This window comes from Poecile atricapillus, chromosome 10 (genome assembly GCF_030490865.1).
Source record: "Poecile atricapillus isolate bPoeAtr1 chromosome 10, bPoeAtr1.hap1, whole genome shotgun sequence".
Lineage (NCBI taxonomy): Eukaryota > Metazoa > Chordata > Aves > Passeriformes > Paridae > Poecile > Poecile atricapillus.
The window spans coordinates 12,753,153-12,779,860 of record NC_081258.1 but is presented as its reverse complement, the minus strand read 5'-3'; the positions used below and the strand labels follow the sequence as shown (position 1 = coordinate 12,779,860).

Here is a 26,708-nt window from a genome sequence, read left to right as displayed (position 1 = left end):
AACCAATGGCAGTTAAACTGGAAATCTGCACATCTGCTGTAAATGGTTGTTGCACCTTTATTATGATGCAATTCTCAAAATGGCAAACCTTAATTCATTAAATCATAGAAAACCAGTGTTTTGGACAGGCCATGCAGTGGCTCTGGAGGCACTTGTTCAAATGACGGAAGACTAGAAAAATCTCTTCTTGCATTATCCTTAGAGAATTTCCTACTTGAAAACAGTGACATACTGACTGCTAAAAATTTGTCTTGTCCTTTTCCAATACGTTGCAAGAATGACTTGGCTGGTGGATACACCAGGAAGTTCTTGGGATATTTACAAACAGATCCTTTTATTGCTATGAGAAAAAAATTATGATGCATGTAGGACAACACTCAGCTGTTTTGTGCTGTGTTTGTTGCAGTAGCTGTGCCACCTTGGCAGAGAAGAATCCATCACACCTTTTGTACCAAGCTGTAGTAAATTTAGGAAGGCAGCCCTGACCTTTCATCCCTTGTCCTAAAAATGCTCTATGCCAGCCTAAATCCTTAATGTTGGTGTTACAGCCGGAAGCTCAGGTATGTGGAGAAGTTTGGCTTTGGAACTTTTGTATTTGATTGCAGAATCTGCAGTCATTAATAAGTGAAAGTGTTTATAGAGAGATGCTGCAGTTGTTAATGTGTAGAGTGGTTATTGTTTTTTATAATTGCCTATTTTCTAGAAAATATTTGCCTTCCCAACTGCCAGGATTTTCAGCATGCTCCTTCCTTGTCTTTCCTGCTTCTTATTACAAGAAGGATCTAAGTCATCAGTCATTTATGATTCCACTGTCACAAGAACTTGGAAGAGTAGTTTTTCCCTTTTTCCTCCAATTTACTTCATATGATACCACTGATTATCCAGCACTGCATTCCCAAGCAATATTTTCATATCAAGTCCTCTTTAGGACCATCACTTTTCTTTGATCAAAAATTACAGAAAAGAACAAGCACTACAAACATTCTTCCAGCTCTTACCAGCAGATGTCACAGCAGTGACAGGAAGGAAGAGATAAGTATTGGGTATTTTAGTTCCTAGTAATAAAAAACACCAAAGAAATGAAAACTTTACATTTGCAGAAATGGCTTGAGAACTTGTATAGCCTGACCTTTCTAGTGGATCAATCTCTTCAAAAGCAAGATCCATGGAGCATCCAAGTCTTTGCAAAGTAAGTATTCTTTTACTATTTCTTCTGTATCTTAGTCTGATTTTTTCCGTGTTTTCTTTTGCACGTAGCAGATGTTAACAAAGATAACAGTAGGTTGTTGTAAAATAATTTCTTAGAGGATCTCTGCAAATGACAATGCTTTTTGTGTGTTAAGAATGACTGATTGATAAAAATTATCCTTTTAGCAAGCAGAATAACTTCAGTGTTAACTTCCTTTACCAGAGAAGTCTGTATGCAAAACTGTGCATGAATTTAAATATATTGAAAATCCTTTTTTCTTCTCCATGGCCTTTTAATACCTTAATATTTCACTCACTACAGCAGTGGTTAGCTCGTGAATACTATTCTTGTAAATTAACTGAAGCCAAGGGGCAAAGAAAAAAGGTGGGGAGAAAACAGCTGACTCCTCACCTTCCTCAGTCCAGTGGAGCACATGGTGGACTCAGGCCATACAGTGATATTTTGAGTTAGGCAGGGAAAGAGGTCCAGAAACAAGCAGCAGGAAGAAGACAGCACAAGTAATGCTGTGGAATATTGTAAGGAAATACTGGCTACAATATGAGAATCAAAAGGCCTTGATTTCTGCCAGCATTTCCTTTGCATTTGGGTCCTAAATGAATAAACTTCTGGTTACTCTTCTAAAGGAACTGATTTTAACAGGACATTCTTTCTCTCTGATTACCTGAAATGCCAAACCAGCGTTTTGCAAGGTAGAAGCAACGTTTTCACCCTGCCTGGAATAAAGTCTCGTCTGTGCAACGAGAGCCGTGCGTGTCAGTGCTGAGCCCTACCCGCCCTGGCGTGACTGCGGATCCTCTCCCGTCCCACCCCATCAGCCCCAGCCGAGCAGCCTCCAGCCATTTGCGTCTGAAAGGCGACTTGAACTGACGCGAAAGGCGACGCAGTCAATGGCTTATTGCTGGTGTCGGTGTGTGCTAATTATACCCTGGGTAATCACCCTACAGAACATGTGAACAGCTTTCAAACTGCCGGGGCTATTTTTACTAAACCTCGGCTATATTTACCGTGCATTCGGTTGGTGGCACTCGAGCATCCCCTTTCTGGTGTATTTATAGCTAAAAGCAGCGCTGAAGGTAATGGGCCGGGACACGAGCTCTGGGGGAGGCTAATCCCACCCTGGCCATGCCGTCCCTGCCAGCCGTGATCCCTGCGCTCCTGCTCTCTCCCGGGCAGGTGAGCATGGGCGGCCAAAGGTCGGAGCTTTTCCTTCCGTCTTCGGTTTGGAACGGTGCCACACCGCACCGGGATCCCACGGGATCCCAAAGGGCCCGGTAAGAAACTGCAAGGGAGATAAAAACCTTTCCAGCAGCACCAAAATCACCGAGACGAGATACACATTGTAAGGCCTGACTTTACCCACAGGGACTTTCCTCTGTACTGCTCGATCAGCCAGGATGTGACAAGTAATTTAAACTTTGTTGGAATTTCACATTTATTTCAGAAACAGTTTAACTACATCTTGCCTGTGACAATATCCTCTCAGGAGTGGAAATTACTGTTTATGATGAGCTCCCTTGAATACATCTGGAAAAATCTTTCAGAATAATCTTATGATTGTGTAATTGAAACAATGACACTTGTAACTAGGGAAGCAGCAGTATTCTGCAGACCGATACTCTGCCAGCACTGCTGCTTACTTCTTAGTAGGTGGAGGTCCACTGTTGCTGGCTCTAATCTGAGCTCCAAACTATCAGATTTTTTAAAATCACCACTCTTCCAGGCAGAATATCCAAGGTCCCTGCCTGGCACAGATGGCTACCACTGCATCACAAACAGAATTTCTTCCCACTGTATCTGGTTCTGCATTTTAAATAAATGACAGTGTATTTGCATTATTTTTATTTATTTGAACACTATGATTTAAGAGCCTAAATGCAAGTTTTTCCCTTTATTTCTGCAAGTAGCACTGCAATCATAACTTACAAAAATGTTTAAAATACAAAATGTACATGAAATTACAATACAAGGCTCTGTAAACATCTAGAACTTAATCTTTATTGTCCCACATTTTTAAATATAAAACTTCAATTTGAACGATTTTCGAACCTCAAGGAATGACATCCATTATGAGTATCAAAAATAGAGTTTCAAAGCTTTGTATCAGAACAAAACCGTTTTTTCATTCTTTGGTTTAAAAAGGGTGGCAGTTCCCCTGATAACAGGTAAGCTTTACTACAGAAATTCAGATTGCTAGTTTATGGTAATTTCAGAACTCACCCCTGTCCCCCTGGATTAATATGCTACCCTTTTATTTTTTTTTTTTTCCCTAAACATTGATCTTTGACCCTCCTTATAGAAAAGCTACCTCATCATTAAGGCTTTCCTTCAGGATAATCTAAATTATTAAAAATTTTTGGAAAAGTTCTTAGGGAGAAGACAGGATTTAAGGGCAAGGAAGTGGATGCCAACAAAATATTAACAGTTGCCGGGTTCTGTTGTTTAATTAAATTTGCATAGTCCAATAGAGATCGTGTGCTTTTTATACCACTAAAATTATACAAGATTAACAGTCTTTATCTACGTTATCACACAAGCTAAAATAAAATTAAGACCCTTGTATTGAAGCTTTTACAAGGCAAATACAAAACTGCTTTAGTATCCAAAGCTATATTTTTTTAAATTTCATTTTTAAATAGGAAAGCATTTCTATGTCTACAGGCATCAAGGTATTTAAAGGCATCAGAAAATTTAGTGCATAGCAACTCCGGATTGTTTGGGCTCCTATATTTTAGGTACAGTGTGAATTCCAGCTACTTGGAGAACTTGCAAGGAGAGTCTGTACCAGCAGGATAAAGGAGCATAAATCCCATACAGTATGAAAAGCTTTTCAGTCAGAATTCTCCTACAAACAATGGTTAATGCAAAAGACCCAAAACATGAATGAAAACTGGAACATGCCTTGCCACCAGCACACAGTCTGAGACAATTACATAGTTTACAGCATTGTGTGGTTTGGTTTGTTTTGAAGGTGTTAAAAATATAACTAGATGTATTTCTGAGCATGTGAGTTCTTTCTAGGATCTTTAACATACGCGAGTAGAGGACAGAGTAAAGCACCATTGCTGAGGGACAATATCACACTTTTCAGATTCCAGCCCTGCCAATTATTTCCTGCAGATGTCAAGATTTGCACCACTGAACAGTACATTCACAAAATGATGCTTAAGATTCCCAGCAGGTACATAGTGGCCTTACATTAAGTTGTTTGAAATAATTATAAAACATCAAGTTTGTAGCCTCAGGCTGCACTCTTAAAAGGAAGTACATGATAAAATTACAATTTTACCCACTTAATATATGGTCTTTAAAAGTTCATGATTCAGCTATTACAGAGATGTGATTACAGCTACTGTAATGGTATTCCTTGGGCACTGACTTCATCACAGGTGTAAGGTTCTGCCTGTAAAAGGCTCAATAGAAAGTTTTCCCCAGTTGCCAAAATGCAACATCAGTAGAAGCTGTGCTTACTCTCCCAGGTGTTAAAACTCAGCACTGGTCTCCACTGTCAGACCCTTTCATTCATTTGAAGTCTATAAAGAGCATGTGCTCCCTATGTGCTAAACTGCTAAAATGGCCACACCTGTCTGAACTGGATCCAATGCAAATATACTTTCTAATTTTCTAATTCTTTGTGTTAATTAATTCTTAATTTTTGTTAGATTGTCATGGCTCTCCCAAATGAGCAATTAAAAGGAACACCTTGGATGTTCTGAGGTTCCATGTAGTGCTGACCTTGCTTTGCCATGACTGGTTTACCCTGTGCGCTCCATGGAGGGAAACTCTGTTAACCAGTGATTCCTGGGGGAGGGAAATGTGTGTGGCCTCCACAGGCATGGGAGATCCTCTCCAGAGCGTCTAATTGGGAAGAGATTCTTAAGTAACGATGTAAACAGATTGTTTCAAATTCATCAGATTATAGGGATTAGGGAGATGCATCTTCAGAGCACAGCAGGGAGTTTACTGCTGCTGTGATGAATCTTGTGTATTTCTTTGGTAGCTCCTGCTTCATGCCTTCACAATTAAGCATGGACACATTATACTGCCTAACCACTAATTCACAGTAAATTACTTTTTAGCAAACTGACATTTACAAACAGCCTGAATTTAAGGAACTCTAACTGCCATCTCTGTAGGACTTCTAAGTGGCATGGTTGGGCATACATCATATAAAATATACAGATGTGATCAAATGATTTATTGCATTGAAAACTTGAATGCCACTGAATTGGTGATTTCAAAACCATATTCTGCAGGGATAATGGAAACGTTTAGATCCTCAGCAAACATTAAATTTTCTCCTGTATCTAACATGGCTTTGATGTTGCTGTTCTTTAATCTAAAATCCTACTGCTCAAATTTGATTACAAATGTAACTTTCTAAGAAAAAAGCTATTTCAAGAAGGAGCCTGTGCTAATAAAGATCAGGAAGATTATCCACAAAGTTATAAAAGTTAAATTTTGGAATGTAATTTCTATCCCAACACTTTCATGATGGAATGGTCTTTTTGCAGCCTATCAAGTAACATCTTCAGTTTATAAACAAGTGCAGATCTACATTTGGCTTTGCTTCCTATGAATCTAAGAAAGAAAACACTACAGTATTCATATACACAACGGCTTCCGTGGCATTGGCTTCAGATGACAGGTATGATTTGCCACTGGAAGATCTTATTAGAAGAAAATCAAACAACAGAAGCTTTAAAGGCTTTCCAAAAGGACCAAAAGGTGTTACAAATCATCAGTTACAAACTATACTACCTCTAAGGGCAAGCAGCACACTGAAGATGTGCATTAAATCGGCTTCCACGTTCAGGACTGTGAATATTATAAGAGCAAACTAACATCTCCACACATCTGAAGCACTTAAAATATAAAAGTATTCTATTTAAATGCAAAAAGCAAAGCTTGTTTGTAACTTTAAAACAGTTAAAATATCTGGTGTAGATTCTGTGTGTCCATTTTAAGAAGTCTCTTTACAGCATCTGAGGAACTATAATTAAAATGCTCTGTCTCTACATCAAAAATGTAACCCACTAATAGGGCTTTGCAAGGATCCACTGTTCCAGTTCATAAAGGCCACAGAGTTGGAAGCACAGTAAGTCTAAAGAGGAAGAGGATGAAGAAATATTCAGAGAAACTGTGAAGTTTTCATGGATGTTGAGTTGTTAGCTTATCCGTTACTGGATTCCATCAGATATTCTCGTCTCCAGAGATCCAGGACACGTACGTGCAGGCTGGCTGGCCACTGTTGCTCCATGTGACACTGAGATCTGTGACATATCTCTTCCTATGATCTCATTCACTATAAAAAAAGAAGAAATATTAAAAAGTGACAGTTTTTATGCTTTCCAAAAGGCAGAACTCATCACTTTAACCCTTTTAAAAAGAAATACTTTCAGGGCTAAGCCTTGAGGTTGTTACATAACAGGAGATGAATGAGGAGCCTGGCTTCAGGAACAGTTAAGCAAAGGGGGAGAAAAGTCCTGCCATATTCCATGCTGGAGACTCCCTAAGCCCCTTGAAGAAAATCAGCACATGACTATTCATGATATGCAGGTAACTGAAAGGCACAGCACAGGTCAGGTTAATTGAGATTTCCCCACAGAACTCCTTCTGTTCAAGAGCGTGACAAGCACAACAAATAACTCTTAACAACTCCTGGCTTTTTCAGACCAATTACAGAACTTCCGCAGAACCTGGATTCAGGTTAATAAAATATTCTTTTTAAACACTATATACCTATTAATTGGGCCAGTTTTCTGAATACTTCCATTTCTGAAACCACAATAACTAAATATTATCTGTCAATTTCTCTACAGTGAAGATTTAGGATGGTCTAATATGCAGGCCAGTTTGTGTATCCATGTGTGTCAACTTCAGCAGAGTTTAATCAACTTGTACTATTTAAAAGTGACAGACACCTCCACGAATGTGACGAAGTTAACCTAAATTATTAAAAAATTACAATCTTGGAGTCTTACTCTAATTTCTATATAATCGACTGAAGGGCAATTGAGGCTGAAAGATGATAAAATTTTAATTTTAAAGGCTAAAAGTAGTGATAGAAATGTCTATTTTACAAAAATGGAGCTTGGTAATGTTATCAAAGAAAACTGAATAACATTCTACATGGACATGAAAAATATCACATTAAATAATAATGACAAATTTCAGAAAAATATTGGACTATAACCAAGTTCTAAATTATTATTTCATAGAAACAATGAGTCCTGTTGATTCCCATTGCTGAGTGGGCAGTAGGTTATAGTATCTCTTTCCCAGCAAGACTGAATAGACTGAATTATAGAGGTTTTTCCTTTATCACTGGCATAAGTTTGCTTGGACCTTCTACAAACAGGTATTTAATGGATCTTTTTGTTGACTAAGGACCCTTCTTATGTTTAGAACATTTTGTTCTGCTAATAAGCTGCTTCTATTGAACATCTTAACAGATTTGGAACTCAGGCTTTTGCTACTTTGTTCTCCATTGGGTAACTTAACAGAACAGTGTTGATGCACTTCACCACCTTTCTTAATGCTTCCTTAATTTTCTGTAGCAGGATTTAGTTTCCTACCAACCATTCCTGTCTGGTAGAAGCATAACAAAATCAATCTACAGGTGGTGTAAATTGCTCTTTGTGTTTATAGCACTGAACAGCTTGAGCACTGACTGCCCTTTGTGGCAGCACGATCCTAAGTGATTCTGAAAGAAAATACATTAATATTGTGAATATGCTGAAGTCCATGTAACATAGAGAATCCAACTCTGAAAAGAGGTTGTGTCTATATTCTTTAAAGCTGCTCGGGAAAGCGTTGAAACCACCTCCTGTCACAGCCCTGTGTGTGACAGAGGTGTTTGTTATCCATGACTCGATTGCTGCAATGGTTTTCTCCTCAGGAGTGCAAGGACAGCTTGTTACACACGGTACTGAACCCAAAGGTTCTAATAGGTCACACGCGCTATGGAAAAGCCAATTCCCTCAAGCATTACAAGATTTGCAATTTGTCTGGCTTCAAAAAACTTGTCATTCAGTGAACTTAACTGTACTATGACACTGGAAATTGTGTGACTGCAGGTAGGGCACTTTCCCAAGTGTCTTCATTAGGCCAACACATTGTATAAGTAAACATCTGCTAAAAAAAACCCACAAATTTTTATTTTTTAAACAAATTATAGATGATCATTCATAAGAACCGTGCTCCACCAGCTTCTGTCAGGGGATTCATTAGCTTGCTCTAAGGACCTCCAACACCTCTTATCTATTGAACAGTAGCTTTGTGCAAATCAAGTGGCCCAGCTGTTCAGTACTGCTAAAAATTTCACGAGTGCTACAATAAAAGCATTAAAAATAACATTTTTTAAGTCCAGTATTTTGAAATTAGTTACTTCCCTTAAGTTTTGATGGCTGATCTGTATCTGTGCTAGCACCATTAGCACAAACTGGTCTGTCCTGCAATGTTTTGCAGTTCCCACAGGCAGAGGTGTTTAACTGAACAGCACGTAGCCATTGGCACTGTATTCTCCCTAAAACACATTACACTGAGGACAATAGCTGGTCACATGGGGTTTTATTTGCCAAGCTTCTGCAGAAGTCATTATGTAGAATATTAAAGCTACAGGTTAGTTTGTGTTGCTTTGTTCTACATAATCACTGAGCTGTTTATAAGAAGCTGTTTAGTGGCTCAGTGGGTTTTTTTGCAATACTTTTAACATGTGGTGAATACAGATTTATCTGGTTTACATGAATTTCCATTAGAGACATCTACCATTTCTTAGGCAAATGCAGAACCATGTCTTCATTCCAACAGAGTATTCTAGTGGGGAAATCTTACTTGTTCCAGTGACTTTGTAGGAATTGCTAATTTATAAAACCAACCAGTATTCAAGTGTGCTTATTTCAAAGTAAGTATGTGTTCTGCCAGAGCACCTTGTAGGCCGCAAGAAAAGGCCAAAACGCTTTTCCTGCTGTGTCTGGACAAGGAGTTTTTTCAGAGACTTTGGCCTCTCACCTAATACATCTTCCTATTCTATACTTTCCAGGAATGTCCATTTCAGCTGTCTCAAACTCTGTACCCAACAAATGGAGTGGGGGGAGCCTGCAGACTCCAGAAGACTCTCCATTATTCAGACGAGGGTAAAAATAAAGGCATAGAAAGCAGAACTTGCTAACTAATCTTTCATGGCACATATAGTACTCATATAATACCAGCATTATAAGAACTTGTCTTTCTGATGGGGAATGGTATAAATTAAAGCAGTTTAAAATGTAAATCATGTAATCTGTAAGAGGAGATAAAATCCTGCATAAAAATGTACAAGGCTGAAGGCAAAAATCATACAGCATTTTCCTTTTTGTATCAAAGGCCAAAAGATAAATCCAAAGGTCAGTATTTGAATGTATGACATGTCACCTGCTTCCAATGAGGGGCAAGCACACAACATGTAGTAGTCTGTGATTAAAACTGATAATTTAGTTCATGTGCATAAATATAGGTTTTCTACAATATTGTCTAGCAAAACTCAAGTTCTTCAGGTGACAAACTGTGAGAGGAACAAATTTCAACAATTCTGAGAAAGGACAAGCTCAGGGTCTACTGCTGATGCTTTACAAACTGAAGAAAATTACTTTTAAAAAACCACTTTACCCCATCTCTCCTAGTTTTGACTGCAGGGGCTACTCTGTCCTCAAAACACAGCTAGAAAGATTTCATACTCCTTTTGCTTAACCTTAAGAGTTATCCCATTACCAACTAGACACTGGGGAAGCAGCATGCTTGGCTTTGTTAAGCCTCCTTGTCTTGATACCATTTCCTCTCTTCAGCATAAGTTTACAGGGGATGGCTGCCGAGCTTGTTTGGGATTCAGCAATACAGATCTCCAGGAGAGTTTTCATGTTCCCTGTGCTCTGCCTGCCAGGTTCATGTGTGTTTTGTAGTTCATACTTTTGCTGCCTCTTCGGAGAGAGCCAATTCCATTAAACTTTGGATGAACAGTTGTGCAAGCAGACCTTGACTTTTCAGTCCACTGCCCCCTCCAGTTAAATCCCTTCCTGTTTGGTACGTGTGGTGCCAGGTGTTGATCCCACAGCCCTGACCTCTACCCACTCCTCAAGTCAGGAGGAACCAGAAATGTCTTACACACTAAATCATTACAGAGCCCTTGCTAATATTTAGTAATCATTTGGTACCTACTGATACCTAAAATCATTGTGGATGATCAAAGTCAACTGAGTGAATGACATCAAAAATGTTACAAAGCGTTTTCTGGGCTAACAGTCCAGGTCACTAATCCTGAAATAATGACTGCAGCAGACAAAAAGAGAGGGGTGCACACAGTACACTGTGCACACATGTGGCATATTCCTCCATACAACACCGATAACTGCACTTGGAAAACTTGTCAGATACGGCACAGATCAAAATGTGATACAGTGGGTTTTTAAAATAGGTTTTTAAATTTTTTTTTTAAATATTGGGCTGTGAAATGGAAATTATTTTAACAACTTTTCTGTCTATGTAATTGACCTCTATGGCAGTTTTCCCAGATTTCAGAATTTCAGCTGTTACTTTATATGCAAGAGTTTCACCTTTTCCTCCCTTAACATTTATCTAGAATGTAAGCTGGCTAGCAAATTTATACTAATAGTTAAAAATAGATTGTGCAAAACAGAAATTACGTTGGTGGGGGGAAAATCTGCTACAGACAGAGTAGATTGGCTTGGTCAGTACTGGTGATACTGCCATATTGCATTGCAAAGCTTTTCCCTCTCTGTGCTGCATTGAAAAAGGAGCAACACACTGCATTGAAAAGGCAACAAACATCAGGCAGCAGCTCTGGCCTACAAAACTAAGAATTGAAAAATATGAAGCGGCATCCTAACATCAGTATGGGTAGAACAGAGTAGAGGTAGCTCTGACTTTTGGATCTGCTGTAAAATAAGCTGTAAAATAAGAGATCTGTTTTCCTGGGTTCTTCCCATGGTTTTCATTTCCCACTGTGCTCTGTTTGCCTGTCTGCAGTCCCTGCTCACTGCACAAGTGGAAGCAGCTGCAGCACCGAGGCCTCCCCTGCCCCTGAGGCCAAGCGAGGGCTTTGCCTCTGGTCACTGAAGGCTTGCACTGGGCAGCTGACAAAGCCACAGCCTGACAGCCAGACTGCTCAGGATGAGCTCTTCAAACTTTGCAATTTGCAATCCAGAGTTTTAAGACCTAAAGTTAGGTTGAACAGCTCAGCCATTTGTGCAGTGAGTGACACCCAGAGCTATGGGTGCTGATCCTATCAGCTGTCCCAGCACTGACCAACCCCTCTGGTGAAATTCCCACCTACAGAAAGTGATCCATGTTCACTGATTGCAACAGAACAAACTTGTCTGATTTGTGTTATGAAGCATGACATCATCATGAAAGCTGGTGCTTCTAATAATAAATTCCTGATTGTTTTGGATAAATTAACCCCCCCCAACAATGAATTTAGAATAACAAGTTCTCTTAAGGCATTTTTAAGGTGTTTGAAGTTCTAGTATCAAAAGTAAAGGCATTACCTTCTTTAATCAAATGCAAAGCAGAAACTAACATGCTTCTGAATTGCTCTGTATCTAATCCCCCTCTCACTGTGCTAAAAGACAAATATTTTGTACTAGAGCACAAAGAAAAACAGAAAAATATCTAAGCATATATATTTTATATAAGAATATAAGAAAAGGAAATTCCTGAACCAACAGTCCTTTCAGGGAATAATGCAAATATTTTTCCTTGCTGGAAGCCAGTAATCTACTTTCTACAGGACAAGAAAATCTCTTCATTGGCAGTTGCCAAGCATCTTAGGTTTTCTAAGTCAAAAATATATCTGAAAACCTCCATGGAGAACTTCAGGCAAACCAGTTCAGATTACAGACCACTAGGCTGCAATGGGCAAGAACAGAGACGTGCAAAATGCAACAATGCTTCCCCAGGGTGTTCCACCAACCTCCAAAATGTGTTTTTCCCAGGGAGCTCCTGAGTTAGAGACAGTGTCTTTTGCACCAAATGGTCCAAATTGGATTTTTCTCCCTGTGGTATTTTAAGGTATGTGCAAAATTCTGTCAACTGCAACATTCTGTGACAGCAGATTCCAAGGCTTAACTCCCTATAGCAGTAGCAATGCTTTTAGCTGTGCTGAACTTAACCCAGGATTACTTGGTGGTCACTTACTGGTTTCTTCTCCAGGAATTATCTTCCATTACCTTTTCTGTGCCCTCCACTCATTTTATAAAATTTGGCATTTTCTTCTCATTCCTTTTTCTGGCTGCAGAGTTCTTCTAGCAGATCCAATAACAGGCATCCATCTAATTCCTTTGTGGCATCAGGGACAAAATGTGGCCACAAAACGGACCTAAGGAGTAGCATTTTCTTACTCTCTGCTGTTCCCTAGACATTCCTAGCATTTATTCACCCTTTCAAGACTACTTTTAACACTACTGAACAAGTTTTCATAGAACTGTCCATTTTAAATTCAAGATAGTTTTAAATGAGAATAGTTAACACTGTATTGATGAGTGCAGGTTTTATTCTTTCCCTTATTCGAATTTCCACTTTTTCTCTAACTACCCGTTTTTTTTTTTCTTTTCAAGTTTGTCACAGCCTGTGATACTGAAACTGCTCAAAAACATGATTTAATTTTTTCAAGAAGTTTTTATACACTCCTTTCAACCAAATAAAGAGATATTTCCTCATGTGGGTTCTCCTCATGATTTGGTACTCCCTGAAGCAGTCATTTCATTTACCCCTTCTATAAAGGATGACTCAAGTATTCCATTAGTTATTTCCTGCCTTTGTAAATGCTCTGATCTCTTGCAGCACACTACAGTCACAGTTGCTCTCCTCTTCAGCAGTAGAATTTAGAAGCTGTGCTCTTCCTAATTTAAGCCTGAAAGTTGGTTCTGGAAGAATTCTGTACTGGCAGTGGATATAGTTAACTTGTCTGATTTGACACTGAGCATTCTTCAAGGTACAAAACCATTCTACTTTCCTCCTGTGATCCTATCTCTTGTATTAATATCACACTACATTATGTAGTATAAAATACCCATTATTTAAATTTTTAAAAATGCCATGTTTCTCAATTGCATTTGTCAAATGCTAACACTTGTGTGTAAATGTGTTTCTCTCTGTGTCTGGGTTTCTGTTTGTGTGCCCTTTTTAAAAGGACCTGTCAGCATATATTTCACAGGCCTAAATTTGGGGTTTGCCACCCTATGTGTTATTTTTCAGTTGGGGATACTGGTATTTGAGGGTTATTTTATTATTAGCCTGAATTTCCATTTTTCAACAACTCCTGCTCTTCAACAATTATTCTGAACCTACCAGATTCTGAATTGCATAGGATATAGTGTAGAACACTGAAATAATCTAAGTTGTAACTTGAGTTTTACTAATTGATTTGCTGTTTCAAGACATAGGAATGTCAGTTTGGTATACAGCCTTTCCCTGGCTTTGCCATCCCAAATAGGAGCTACTTACCTTACTAACAACAATTTGATAGGTAAGGAAAGCAGAATTAAGTTTCTTGAAAGCTGGCAAAAGACCACTGTGATTTATTTCAGCTTCACAAGCAAACTTAGGATTAGTCTACACGGCAATTGTGTGAAAGTTTTATGAAGAGCTTGGTTATTTTACTGTTACCAAATCTACTGTACACCTACAGCTATTAACCTTTAAAAATCTATGGAGAAAGTAGAGCATGTTATAAGTGTTTATAATGTATTTGTATTTGTGTATGTATTGAAAAAAAAAGGACATTATAGTTCTTTGGCATATTAAGCATGTTTGTAATAAAGTGAAAACCACTAAAGTCTAAACACAAACAAGACCAATATACCATGCAACAATTTCTAATATTGTTAGTACTTAGAAGAGTCATAGTGCATAATTACCTAGCTTATATGTGAAATAAAGAAGCTGAAATAATAAATCCAGATATTCTTGCCCAATCATACTGCACATTCAACTACATCTTGTCATGAACCTGTATTCCTATGACTGGTGGTGCATGCCACTGTATTCCATCTATTTAAATTGACATTGTTTCATCTTTTTGAAAAAGAGAAACATTCCAAATTTCTCAGTTAACTGATCTGGCCACTCTTCTACCTTGCCCATATTTAGCTTAAGATTTTCATATCCTCATCTGCTGTTTTACTAGATCCTACAGCACTCAGGAAGTTCTGTGGCACCTCTGTATACTTCGAGTGGAGGTTTTTACTGAATGAGTGCACACCTGGTTCACAAATGCTAAATTTCCAAGTATTTCAGAATACACAGGTGTCCAGTTATAGCAATACTTCAGTACTACACAGTGCTTTTTATTTGCAGCTCTTAAAACTCTTAAAACACTTTCCCCTTTCCTTTGTGCTCCAATTTCAAACATTGAAGCATTTCAGTAAGCAGACTCACCCTCTAGATTTTCCACATAGGAGTTGGACATGAGTGCTGAATGTTGAGTCCATTTCTCTGTTGAACCTGATGGCTGGTATTCCAGGTCAGAGATAAAACTGTCTGTGTCAGAGAAGAAGACAGACATAACTACTGACTGGACTAAACCAATAAGTTACAGTTCACTCAACCAGGAAGTGATTTTCATTTTTCTTTTAATAGCACTAAATTTAAATACCCCATTTCATTCACAAACACTGCGTATGTGACATAAGTAACTATTTATAAGTTATCAGAGTGCCTATTAAAAACAGTATCACTTAACTTGTATATTTGCTTGTATAGTTACTTTTCATTTAGCAGCCAGAGCCATAAAGGTTAATTTTTTTGATGTCTGCCTAGGTGCATCATCATGAATACATACTAATTAAATCTGATTTTAGTATTTGTGTTTAGAACATTCCTCCTCCAGTTTTTTCAATTTGCTTTACTTACTGTGGTCAAATTAGAAGTACCTGGGGCCCTTGACAGCAACTCCAGAGTAGGCAAAGGAGTCCTAGTAAACAAAACCTTTGGTGCCATTTTCCCTCTCCCGCGAGCACAGGGAGCTGTCGCGGCTCCCAGCCCTGGCTCCCCTCTGTGTCCCCCTGCACACCCTGCCCACGCTCGGCTCTGCAGTCAGCCCACCACAGCTCCAGGGGCAGAACACCAAGTGTTAGCATGGCACAGGTGGCTCCCTCAGACCTGGGCCACGTGAGAAACCCTGCAGGTAGTGCAGAGCTGCATTGCATGGAACTGCTTTTCCTAGAGGAAAATCAATGTCAAATAGTGTATTCATTATTTTAACCAACAAGTCTGCGTTTATTCAGCTGTGATTAGTGGCTGTGCAGAGTTTACAACGGGGTTGGATTGGTTTTTTTATTTTCCTACCCAAGACAGTGTTGCAAGTTTAGTCAACTAGGCTTTAACGCAATTAACAAAATTACTCTGGACCCTGGCTAATTTCTGCCTTCTGGATAAAGGCACACACTTGTTTTGCCAGCATGGTTTCTAAGCCCTGCTTAGGGATGACTCCCAGGAGAACAAAGGAATCTACCCTTACTTCCTTCTGAAATTCAAGCAGCTCAAATTACCTCTTTGGGTGACTTCTCACGCTTAATTGTTCAAAGTGTAAAGTTACATGTGTTTAAATGGGAAGTAGAAAGCATTATCTGGGTTTCAATAAAAATGTCCACTGCCATTGTGAAGGAAAGGAGTAAATTAAGGACAAATTCTTGTCAAATAATAGGAGATAAGAAAAGATAATTTCCCCCCATCAATTACGGTAGAAACAGCAAGAAAGTGATACTTAAATAAAGATCTAATGAATCCAGGGAGATGAGCAGGAAACTGTCTCGTGATGAAACAAATTAACTGCACCAACAGCCCTCTTTAGAAAGGTGAAGCTTTCAAAAGAGCAGACAACAAACACTGAGAAAAAGCCTCCAGAGAGAACAGTGGAGTTCATTAGCTCATGAAGCAACAGCCTCTGCACCATAAAGACAGCACAGCTTATACAGTAAGGATTATATGTCACTCTGGCAGGGAAATACGTTTCTGAGCAATTTTTCTAATTAGTTTCATACTTAGCAAGATCCTGAGGTTCTTGTGTGCACTACCAAAGCTGCTGACAGTGGTGAGTGTTTGCTTTTATCAATCCCTGACAAATTGTGCCATGCACAGCACACACATCTCCAGCCAGCCCCTTCGGGAACAGAGCATGCACTGTCCTCAGGCACACACTGCTTCTTGTTTGGGAAACATGGGACATAAAGCAACAGCCTTTGCTACCGTATGATACAGCATAAAGATTTTGTTCTACACACACACATTAGACACAACTTGAGGTACAAGAAAAATATACATTGAAAATACCTTTATACTTTGTCATATCCTAAACATTTGAGGAAGCTTTTTAATACCTTAAGCACTACTAAAATACATTCTGTAACCAAATCATGTAAAGCCAAAATGAAAACTAGGACGTTGAAACAAAAATCGAGAAAAATGACCTCAAGTAGATCTGTCTAACTGATCAAAAATTCATACTTTTTTGAACAACCTCGCTGTCTAGTCTTTAAGTAGAGAAAGGTTAAGAAAAGCTTTAAACCGTCAATTATCAGTACCTGGTCTGGGTCAAAGCAGGAAGTCAACTTAAAATTAGAGTTCTATTATGGATACAGGCAGACCAAGGAGCTCCTGAAGTCATCCCATTTAGTTTTCAGGATCTCCTCCTACAGGAGTTAATTAACTTCCTGTTTTTGTAGCACTATCTGATTAAAAGTTTAGCCTGTGTATATCCTTTACTGCTGCTGAACTGCAGCAGGATGTGTGGGCTGTGGGACATAAGCTAGAAGATGTACTGGTTTTAAAAAAGTACATCTCCCAAAATATTCTAGAATGCATGATCGTCTGCAGTGCTGCTTAAGCGAGTAGCACAGAGTGGACTTTGCAAAAAGAAGTTTGATACAAATTGTGTGTTTTAGAGGACAGGTGAGTGAATTGCTCTCCTGACAGAGGTAACAAGGAGCAGGAAATCTCAAGGAAAACTATGGGCAGACTGCAGCACACATTTCCTGGGACATACACCTTCTGTCAGCTCCAGACAGAACTCTACCAGCTGAATTTATTTGAAGAATCCCTGCAAATACGTCACATTGCTTAGTGCAGTATATTTAGCCTGGTTTTGACTCCACATGACCAGCGAGTGTCAACTTTCCCTAACAAAACAGAAGAAGCTGCCAGACTCTAATTAACCCCCAGTTGTCTGTGCTGGAGCAGCCAGCTGATCATGCTGCTCTGAGACCAAACCACCCACACATCAGGCCACGGCTGCTGTGGCAAACTCCCACAGACCCACATGATGGGTTGCCTTGCAAGCCACCATTGCAAGCCACAGGCCAGGTTTGCTTTTAGTAATTTCAGGTTTAATGTCAACTTCACTAAGCAGTACTGGTTTTTTTTCAACTAACTGTACGGAATGTTGGAGTATAGTTTTCCTGTGCACATTATGTTTATAGCTGTACAGAAAACTAAATGAGCCTGCAGAATCACAGCACCAGCTCTGCAGCTACCTGCCACAGTAACAAACACCCAGCTCATGGCTTGGCTATGCTGCCACACTCTGCAGTTCTGTATCCTGCTGAAACCGACCCATTGCAGCCTCTCACACAAGAGGAGAGCTGAGTCTGACACAGAATTCAGCAAAAGCCTTGGCTCTAGAAAGCTGTGCAGTGGAAAGTGGTGCTGAAGGGTCTGTGTGGACTTTTTCCAGGGTCACAAGGTGAACTGAGCTCCTTCCAGTTCTGCTGCAATTGCCAGCAGCCACACCTTGGGGCAGAAGTGCCACCTGCACTGATGGAAGAAGTCTCTAACCTCTTCTAATTATTGAAACAGTATCTTTTTGAGTTGGTGAGCCAGTTGAGTTATGTTCTGTGGCTTTCACTGGGAGAGCTGGCCATAGACACCTGAGGATTTAGCTGACATTTTTACACGTTAGAAATCTGTAACTGGTCTTCTCAATGGATGCCTTGTTGACACAGATTTTATGGACACAGTGAGTGAATCCCCTAGAAGATATGGTCAAAGCATCCTTTAACTGCTGACAACCCCTGATGCAAAACATTTCATTTCTGCTTGCTGCTCCACCCTTCAGCTTTTAAACTATTGCTCAGTCTGGATCTTTATCTTGTTCAAAGCACACATTTCTCAAAGTAGATTTCCATTCTCCTTCAATACCTTTCATGTTCTGCCTTATCACTTCAACATCTCACTGCAGGACTGCTTTTTATTGCTGTCTCATACTGCTTGACATTACAGATTTAATAGTCAGAATGCTAAAAGAAGAGTTTGAACACAACTTTACTAAACAGTTTATACTGGTATAGTTTTCAGAATGCCTTTCAGTGCAGGATTGTGTAGGTTAGAGTTCTTGGCCTTGTTGGGCACACTGCAAGGTGCAACACTTTGCTCTGTACTCAGGAGACAATAAGATCACCTTGGATTTGAGATGTACATCTCAAGTTTGAGCTGCTCTCCTCTACACTCCACCAGACTCCAGCATTCAGTACTTTCTGTGCTTCTGCAGCTCTCCAGTGGCAGGACTCTGCCTTAATTAACACTGATCTGTAAATGACTAAGTTTTAAATATAGACAGAAATGCAAACTGTAGTCCTTCTCCAATATTTTCTTATTACTCACCACTTTGATTCTTCAGAAATTAAGCTGAAGCTATGGTAAAAAAAGCTGCCTGCAAAGATGTACAAGTCTTCTAGCCAAAATCAGAATAATCTCAACTTCTCAGCAAGAGAATTTATCAGCTAGAGAGTTATCACAGAACTAATAAAATGAATGAATGCTAATGGCTTAGAGCTCTACATGGAATGTGTCTTATTCCATATTATTCCTTATTCCAAAGCAGCCTTATTGCCTTATATACACAAAGTACTTAGGGGATTTCTAGTTATGATTTATAGTAAATGCACATACTGTATTTTCTAATCTCCAGCTTTATGTAATGGAGATGAAATGAGTAACAAGATGTAAGAGGATTAGTAGAAGGTCATCCTGATTTGCTGAATACAGCATAACAATACCTTAGAAATGGTTAAATACAGGTGTACATGTTAGAAATCTCATCACTGTAGAAAACCATTAAATCCAAGGTAAACTCCCTCCTAAGCTGCAAACCACAAAAGATTAAATTTGAGATCAACAGTACTGGAACAATTTTAAACCTAAAACTTGACAGTGGGAATAGGTAAACCACTACATTAGGAGCACCTTCTAAAAACAGAGGTGGTAGAAATTAATTAGGCTTCACCATGTAACCAGACTGAGTCTGAGTCTAGCTTTTCTTTCAAATGAGGAAGAAACTTTACTAGATGGGTGTGCAGCAGAGCCCAGTATGGATGATGGATGCAGGAAAGGCCAGAAATGACCAGCTGCCTGTTTCCTGTCACTTCAGCTGCTTTGTTTACATCTACTTGCAGCCCTAAACATTCCACTGTCTGTCCAGGGAAATGTTAGCCTGAGGTGTTGGCCAGAGGGCTGACTTGCTGAAAGATACTAAGGGAAAAAAGGTCCAGCACACCAGGGGATAGAAAAAGTAGAGGGGACAAATAAAACTGCATGAAGCTGCTTTTACTTAGTTCCAGCCCAAAAAGTTTCTGAGCTTGTGCAGCCTGACTACTACAAAAACAAGCAGAAAAGAGAACTTTTTCAGAATACTTTTGAAGTAGTGCATACAATACTACTTTGAAATTGTGTTATGTTTCAAATGTTTTTTATAATGCAATTTGAATTTTGTATCTATATGACCTCATGCATTTTGATCCCTGGTTTCAAGTGAATTAGAAGGTGTTCCTGTAGGATGCAAGGATGGGAAGAGGGAAAAAAAAATAAAATTCAAGGTGGAGATTAGAAAAGTCTTAAGGATATCAACAAGGAACTCCCAAAAAACAAGACAATGAAGAGTCACACGAAGTTCAGTATGGGGGAAAAAGGAAAGAAGCATCCTTTGTGCAGACACATGGGCAGGATGTGCCTTTCCATTCACAGCCCAGGTAAAGGGCACAGGAATACAGCAACATTTAAAAAGATTCTCCACCTGGTCACTGGCTAACACCTTGAACTTTGCAGGGAAGCTGCAAATGTGTTACACTTTCCAGGAGATGCTGGATCAAGACTAATCCTGGTGCTCTTGGTTTGAGCACTGACGGATGAGGCAGCTTTGTAGTTCTGTATTATGCAGTGATTTGGAAGGGGTTCTGGTGTGTTTTTAAGAAAACACCTGAATGTTGGCTGAAGAGGCAATAAGAGTCACTTCCAGGGGTCTTACTTAAATGAATTTATGCAACTATTACCTACACTGCCACATCTGGAGGTGGGTGAGGGTTTCCCAGTTTTATGGGGTTTCTTTTGGTTGGGATTTAGTTTTGAAGAATTTTAAATCAGATTCTGTCAAGCTACACCGTAATTTTGGGATTAACTTTGTCATGGGGTAAAACTTCCGTCCTCTACTAAAATTTTTTAAAATATTTCTTGAAATATTTTCTTGGTAAAGAAATAGATACTATTTTAATATTTAAACAGTGTAAACATTACTTAAAATAAAGAGGACAATTTATGCTCACAGAGCTTTTTGTTTAATAATTAAGGCAATTTATTTGCCTTAATTATTTACCTCTAAAATACCTCTTTGAGGTAACCCTCAAAAACCTATTTTCCAACTAAGTTGAGCTTTCAGGTTTGATGTATTAGTTGGGAGAACATATTGTATCAACACTCATTTTATGTATGTAATTATGTTTGGACTCTTTTCTTTAATTGTTATAACATTACTGTAGAATAGTCTATTTGCTATTTGTGCCTGGCTCTATTTGTACAGAAACTAAAATTCAATTATACATGAAAAAGAAATTTTAGAATTATTTTTTAAACCAGAGTAGTATGTTAGATAAATTACTGAAAAAATTGTTCTTGTCTAAACATGTTTTTTTTCCTTAAAGCTGATTAAGCAGAGGAAGTATTCACTGACATTGAAAGAACTGAGCAGCTTTGCTTCTTGTCACTGTGCCCTTCCAGACTTTTGGAACAGCAGGTTTCATGCTCAACATCTGATTCGTATTTGCAGATTGGAAATGCAAACAAGCCCCAAACCCAACCCTCAGGAAATCATCGCATGGCAGCAGCATGGAAGGGAAAGGCAAGGATCTACTCACAATCCCAGTGCTGCTGCCAGGGGCAAGTTCAGCTTTGAAATCCTTGTTCAATTTTCCATATATGAAGTATGTTTAATCAGCAGTTATCAGAACTTCTTTAGCTTTCTACAACAATCGTTTAAAAACAGAAGTTAATTAAGCTGTGGCCATTTGACTCCCATGTTCATTGCACTCTAAATCATCAGCAAGTGGCTACGCTTTCAGTGGGGCTCCAACAGCTTCTGTGATTCCATGGCTTTGTCAGCATGGGAACAAGGCAGTACTTTCAGTGCTAAGCAAAGGAAATAGTATTGAAAAGCAACAAATATTTGTGACGTAGGAAAAAACCCAACTTTCTTTTTATTGTGAATCCATTTTAATCCATTTCTGAACAACTACAAACAAAACTGCAAGATGCTCGTAAGTGCGGAACACTTCGCTTACTTTGTGAAGAGTCTAGCTACAGTATTTATACTGTATAATATAGCTATATTTGATTTGTTTCTACATCTTTTTTTTTTGTGGGTGTGTAGAGAAGAAGGATGAGGAAAAGGTAGGTTCTAACCTGACACTTGAAACATTAGATTTCTTTCTCACTCCTCTGTACAGAAGTATAAAACGCTATTTTTTTGCTGCATGCTGTTTCATAACGCCTTGCTTTTCTCCCCTCAACAAGTCCTTGACAGAATCAGTCTCTTCCTTCCTTTCTAAATAAACTTAAGTTGATTGATAAACAGTGTTTCTAAAAAGAGAGCTTTGTTTAATTAAGGTGGCAATTGAACTGAAAGCTCAACTAGATTGGTTTCTCTCATTTTCTTCCTACTATGCCATATCTTTAAAGGCATTTCTTACTAAATTTTATTACTGCTGTTTGGAGGTAACAATAGCAAAGCTCCATTTATGCAAGGAGCTGGGACTGACACTTAACAGATGGCCTACACTTAAGCCTTTATTCTACTACTGATGCAATTAAGTAATTACCAGGGATGGTCAAAAACCCCAAATCACAACATTTAAGGCGACTTTAGAAAAGAGACACTGGCATAATTCTCTTCATCAAAACCAAACATATTTTACACAACTTTTAAGGCCAGGCCTTCTGTTCTTCTAGTCTTTATTAGCATGACATGTTCTTTAAATTGTTTTGCATCTACGCCTCAAACAGTCTGATGTTTAGGATCTGATATTTTTATTTTTTCACTTGATTGGAAAAATATTATAAATAACTAATTAATAACTAAATAAAAAAGAAGCCCAAATATTTACAATACAGTCCTTTATAATCTGGCATTTAGCATTATAATGTCCATGCTTTGTTTGTGTTAAACAAGTGAACTTCTCAAAAAGATAGCCAGAGTGGAGAAAGCAAACAGCCACTGTGAGCAGAGGTGCTGAATTATGAGAGGTATCTACAGAATGTCTGTGAGGAGACCAAGACAGTGCCAAAATGCATGTGATACATTATCAAAACAGCAGCCTGCCCTTCAAAACTGGGACAACTCCAAGAAACAAGACTCCAAACTACATCTGTGCAACTTACACGATTCTCACTGAAACATATCAATGAGACAATCAGAAACTACTTCAAATTACTTTCTTGAATACAAGGTATCAATGCGTAGGAGTTGATCCTCAAGCCTTGTTTTATGACAAAACCAGAATCTGTGGGCAAATCAGACTAAAATGCTTGAATTGTATAACTAGAAATTAACAGCTGATATAATTTGTTTTAGACAAGTTGTTGCTTTGGACACAAAAATATGACTCCATTCTGATGATATGAGTTTCCTTCTGTGAAGAGCAGTGTGTTCTAAACCAAACAACCCTCCCACAACCACTTTGTAGCTTAATGCCCATTATAAACCCAGTATTGCAATATTATATCCCCTTACCATCATCTAGTGTGATGTCTTGTAGTCCTATGGTTTGAAAATTCAATTCCCGGTCTTCAGGCTCTGGTTTGATGTGAACAGCTGTCCCCTCGGGTGCAAAGGGAGATGAGTCACACACAGGGTGGGGTCCCAGGGGTGACACCGTGCCCAGGGCTCCCAGCGCGGGGCTGGCGGCCTGCGGCGAGTGCTGCCCCGAGCGGCTCCCGGGCGGCGGCGACGGGGCGGGCCCTGAGCTCGGAGACTGGTAAGGCAGAGGCTGGAGCTGGGGGGAAGAGGGGCCGGACAGCGGCGAGTGGCCCAGCGGGTGGGAAGCAGTCGGGGACGGGGAAGAAGCGGACGCTGGGTTTGGAGAGTGGTACGGGACCTGCTGCAGCTGGGGAGAAGCCTGGCCGAGGGAGCGGCTCATTGCAGAGGGGATGGAGCCCTGCCCGGCGCCCGGGCAGTGGTATCCCATCGATGGCAGGTGAGCAGACGACTGTCCCGAATGAGCTGCGTGTGCCAGAGGGTGTCCTGCCGGACTTGAGGCTGACACGGAACCTGGATTTGAAGAATGGAACTGCATTGGTGGTAGAGCTTGGCAGCTGAGATTTATCAAATGAGGTACAGCCGTGTCTTGAGGAAATGAAATCGCGTCAAATCCTTGGCTGGAGGCAGAGCTCATAGGAAGACCAGGCTGTCCATTGTACACATCGTTAGACTGCATAGGCTGGTAAGAAGGCCTCACGGGAGGTGCTGATGTTACCTGAAAAGACTGAACCACGGCAGGAGGCAAAACGTGACACTCTTCACTTGGACTGAGGTTTCTACCCTGCATATGCGGCAGGTGTGGCACTGCCGAGGTCACCATGGCCGTGTAGGGTGGCTGAACGGGACACACGAGGCTCCTGGGTGACGTAGACAGCAAATTATCATGGGGGTGCCCTTGCTCTGGTGAAGGCAGCTGGGGTCGCATCGAGTGCAGGCCCTGGACGCTGCCCGTGTGCGGCAGGGCCAAGGATGGAACAGCAGACAAATCCACCTCATCTCTGTGCTCTTGCTTCATTATAACTAGAAAAAGTAAAATAGTTTTACAATGCCAGCCCATATGTACCCTGAGACACTGCTGTTTAACAACCACAACAGCACTGTTAATGTCATTGCTTCCCTTCTTCTTCTTCGTTTCTATGCTTGCTATATCAACCCTGCAAAGCCTGAGCTATTCTCCCTGCAGGTATTCAAGGGCAAGTATCTCCCAGCACACCTTCCTATGCAATATATGTTTTTAAAGACATTTGCAACCCAGCCAGAGAAAGCCCAGTTCATCTAAAGGATGTTCTCATCACCAGAGGTGGGGGAGCTGCTGCTGGGCTACGCTGAAAATAGGCAGATGTGAGTTCAGTATCACGTGCGAGGAGATGGTGAAGGAAATTTTCAGCAGGCTTCGGGCTTTCCTTAGCCTCTGATCATGAGGACAGCTGAACTTCGGCAACACACCCTAGTTTGAGCAGTGCACACTGTTTCAATTACAGGAGCTCTTTAAGCACATCCCCCAGTTTCAGTGATGGCAACAACTGTTCTTATAAGAGTTACAAACTGACACACTTTTCAGTTACAGATCTATTTTTTAAAACTACTGGTAGGCTCATGGTAAGATACTGATCTTTAAGTACTAGAAGAAAAATGTTAACACTTAAATGTTCATTTACTACTTTATAAAACACAGTTAACTAAATATTACAGTCAAATGAACTGTAATACATAATGAGTGTTTTAAGTGCTTGTGTAATAACAAGCTGCAGTTACAATTCAGCTTGCTTCTTATTTAAGGAGTAACTCTCATTATTTCATTCCACCATTTAAATAATTTAAATAGAGATATTTCAAACAAAAATATAGACATGTAACTATCTTAGGAGCTGATATTCTTGAAAACAGTTGACAAATACCACAGAAATTTGATAACACAGTTAATGTGTACTTGGCATACCACACACCTCAGTAACACTGCCTAAATTTAAAAAGTAGGTAATTTTAGAGCACAACAAGTGTGCACAGCTTATTTTAAATTGCGTTAACTAATGGAAGTTGGCTTTGTCAGCATATACAGAAGTTTTAAGAAGTTTATATTGATATCCATATTTGACTTTAAAGACTCCTTCAGATATCTGACTTCAAGTGCTCCAAGCAGCACCAAAGGGTCCCCACCATCACTGGCCTTGGGAATTCTGACTGCTCCACACAGGCACATGGCTCTGAAATAAAGCAAGGGACAGGAAAGGAGCAGGCACTGAATGTCTGGTGTAAGCTCTTCCTCACACCAAGTGGGAGGGAACAGCCTGTTTTACTACACCTGCAGTTAACATGTCCTGGTTTTACTTCTGGTTAAGTTACAAGCTGATTGGTCTCAGTAAGCTGCAATGTGTCCAGAGTGGGAGAATAAATAATTTGACCTTCCTTGTATCTAAACCTGTTGGTTTTTTGTTTCTTTTTTGACATTTGAGAGTGGAAAAAAATGCATAGATCTGTTGTTCTATGATCTGATTATCTGCTGTGTCATCACAGGGTTATTTAAAGAGCAGCTTCTGAGATTCTCATCATTCTCAAAGAAAAGTAGAATGCAAAAATTATTGTGTAGAAAGTATAATGGAGCAATAACTGGCTATAGTCACAGTACTGGAGCTTATTACTCTATATTTCAGCTTTTCAATTAGACAAGCTTTAGTAACTGTTTTACAAACAGTTCAAAGCTAATCCTATGTACCTGTCAAGGGAACAAGACTGCCTGGAGTATTTTTGTATGTCCACTTTAAAAAAATGAAATACCACTTTTGTACTTTTCATTTGATACCTGGTGTGTAAGTAAAACGTTGAGACTGGCTTTTTTTCCTCTTGCCATTGCAGAGATAAAACTGCACTTGAACTGCAGCTGTGATGGTTTTGTTATGGTATGGAGGAACTTCAAGTATGATGTTTGCCTACAGGAAAGTTGAAATAAAAAAGTTTTACACATTAAATGCAAATGAAATAATTACAGAAAAACTGAAACACTTATGGTAAAACTGAAGCACCCTAATATTTTGAAACTGGCGAACTTCAAGTTTATGCACATTATATAATAAAACAGTACTATAAGCAAACATTTATTTGGACAATTTTATCTTCTTTTAAACACAAGTGCGCTGAAGATAATGCTTCAGTAAATAGACATATCATCTAAAGGATGCTTTGCTTATCTGCCAAAAAAACCTTCAAACAGTTAAAGAATTGCATTTTGGATCATTCAGCTTTTAAAAAAAATTAATGCACTGGAAGTAATTTGTCACATTAGCAAAATTATCTTAAGTTTCTACTTTTTAATTTTCAAGTTCTTTTTTCATTGCTTTCACAACAAGCATGCTATTTCCAGCTCCTTCAAAGCATCCTCTTAATGGCTACTTTATAGTGTTAAGACAATTTAGAAGTCTCCCATTGTCTGTC

At 39.4% G+C, this 26,708-nt stretch overlaps 1 protein-coding gene and 1 long non-coding RNA gene across 3 annotated transcripts in view; one reads left to right on the top strand and one right to left on the bottom strand.

The window, feature by feature from the left end:
- The first annotated feature begins 1,106 nt into the window (after positions 1–1,106).
- Positions 1,107–12,122, top strand: LOC131582468 (uncharacterized). The gene is made up of 3 exons (XR_009278347.1): positions 1,107–1,189; positions 1,889–2,481; positions 9,252–12,122. It is a non-coding gene; the product is annotated as an uncharacterized LOC131582468 (long non-coding RNA).
- NFATC3 (nuclear factor of activated T cells 3) overlaps positions 3,478–26,708 on the bottom strand; it is a 64,169-nt gene continuing 40,938 nt past the window's right edge. Inside the window, exons 8-11 of one of the 2 annotated variants that reach the window (XM_058845717.1) lie at positions 26,080–26,206; positions 23,253–24,299; positions 14,642–14,743; positions 3,478–6,512 (exon numbers count right to left, since the gene is read on the bottom strand). In XM_058845717.1, the coding sequence (XP_058701700.1) occupies positions 6,388–6,512; positions 14,642–14,743; positions 23,253–24,299; positions 26,080–26,206 (1,401 nt within the window). In that variant the 3' untranslated portion in view covers positions 3,478–6,387. The remainder of the gene's footprint in view (positions 6,513–14,641; positions 14,744–23,252; positions 24,300–26,079; positions 26,207–26,708) is intronic. The other variant, XM_058845718.1, reaches the window with a different exon arrangement.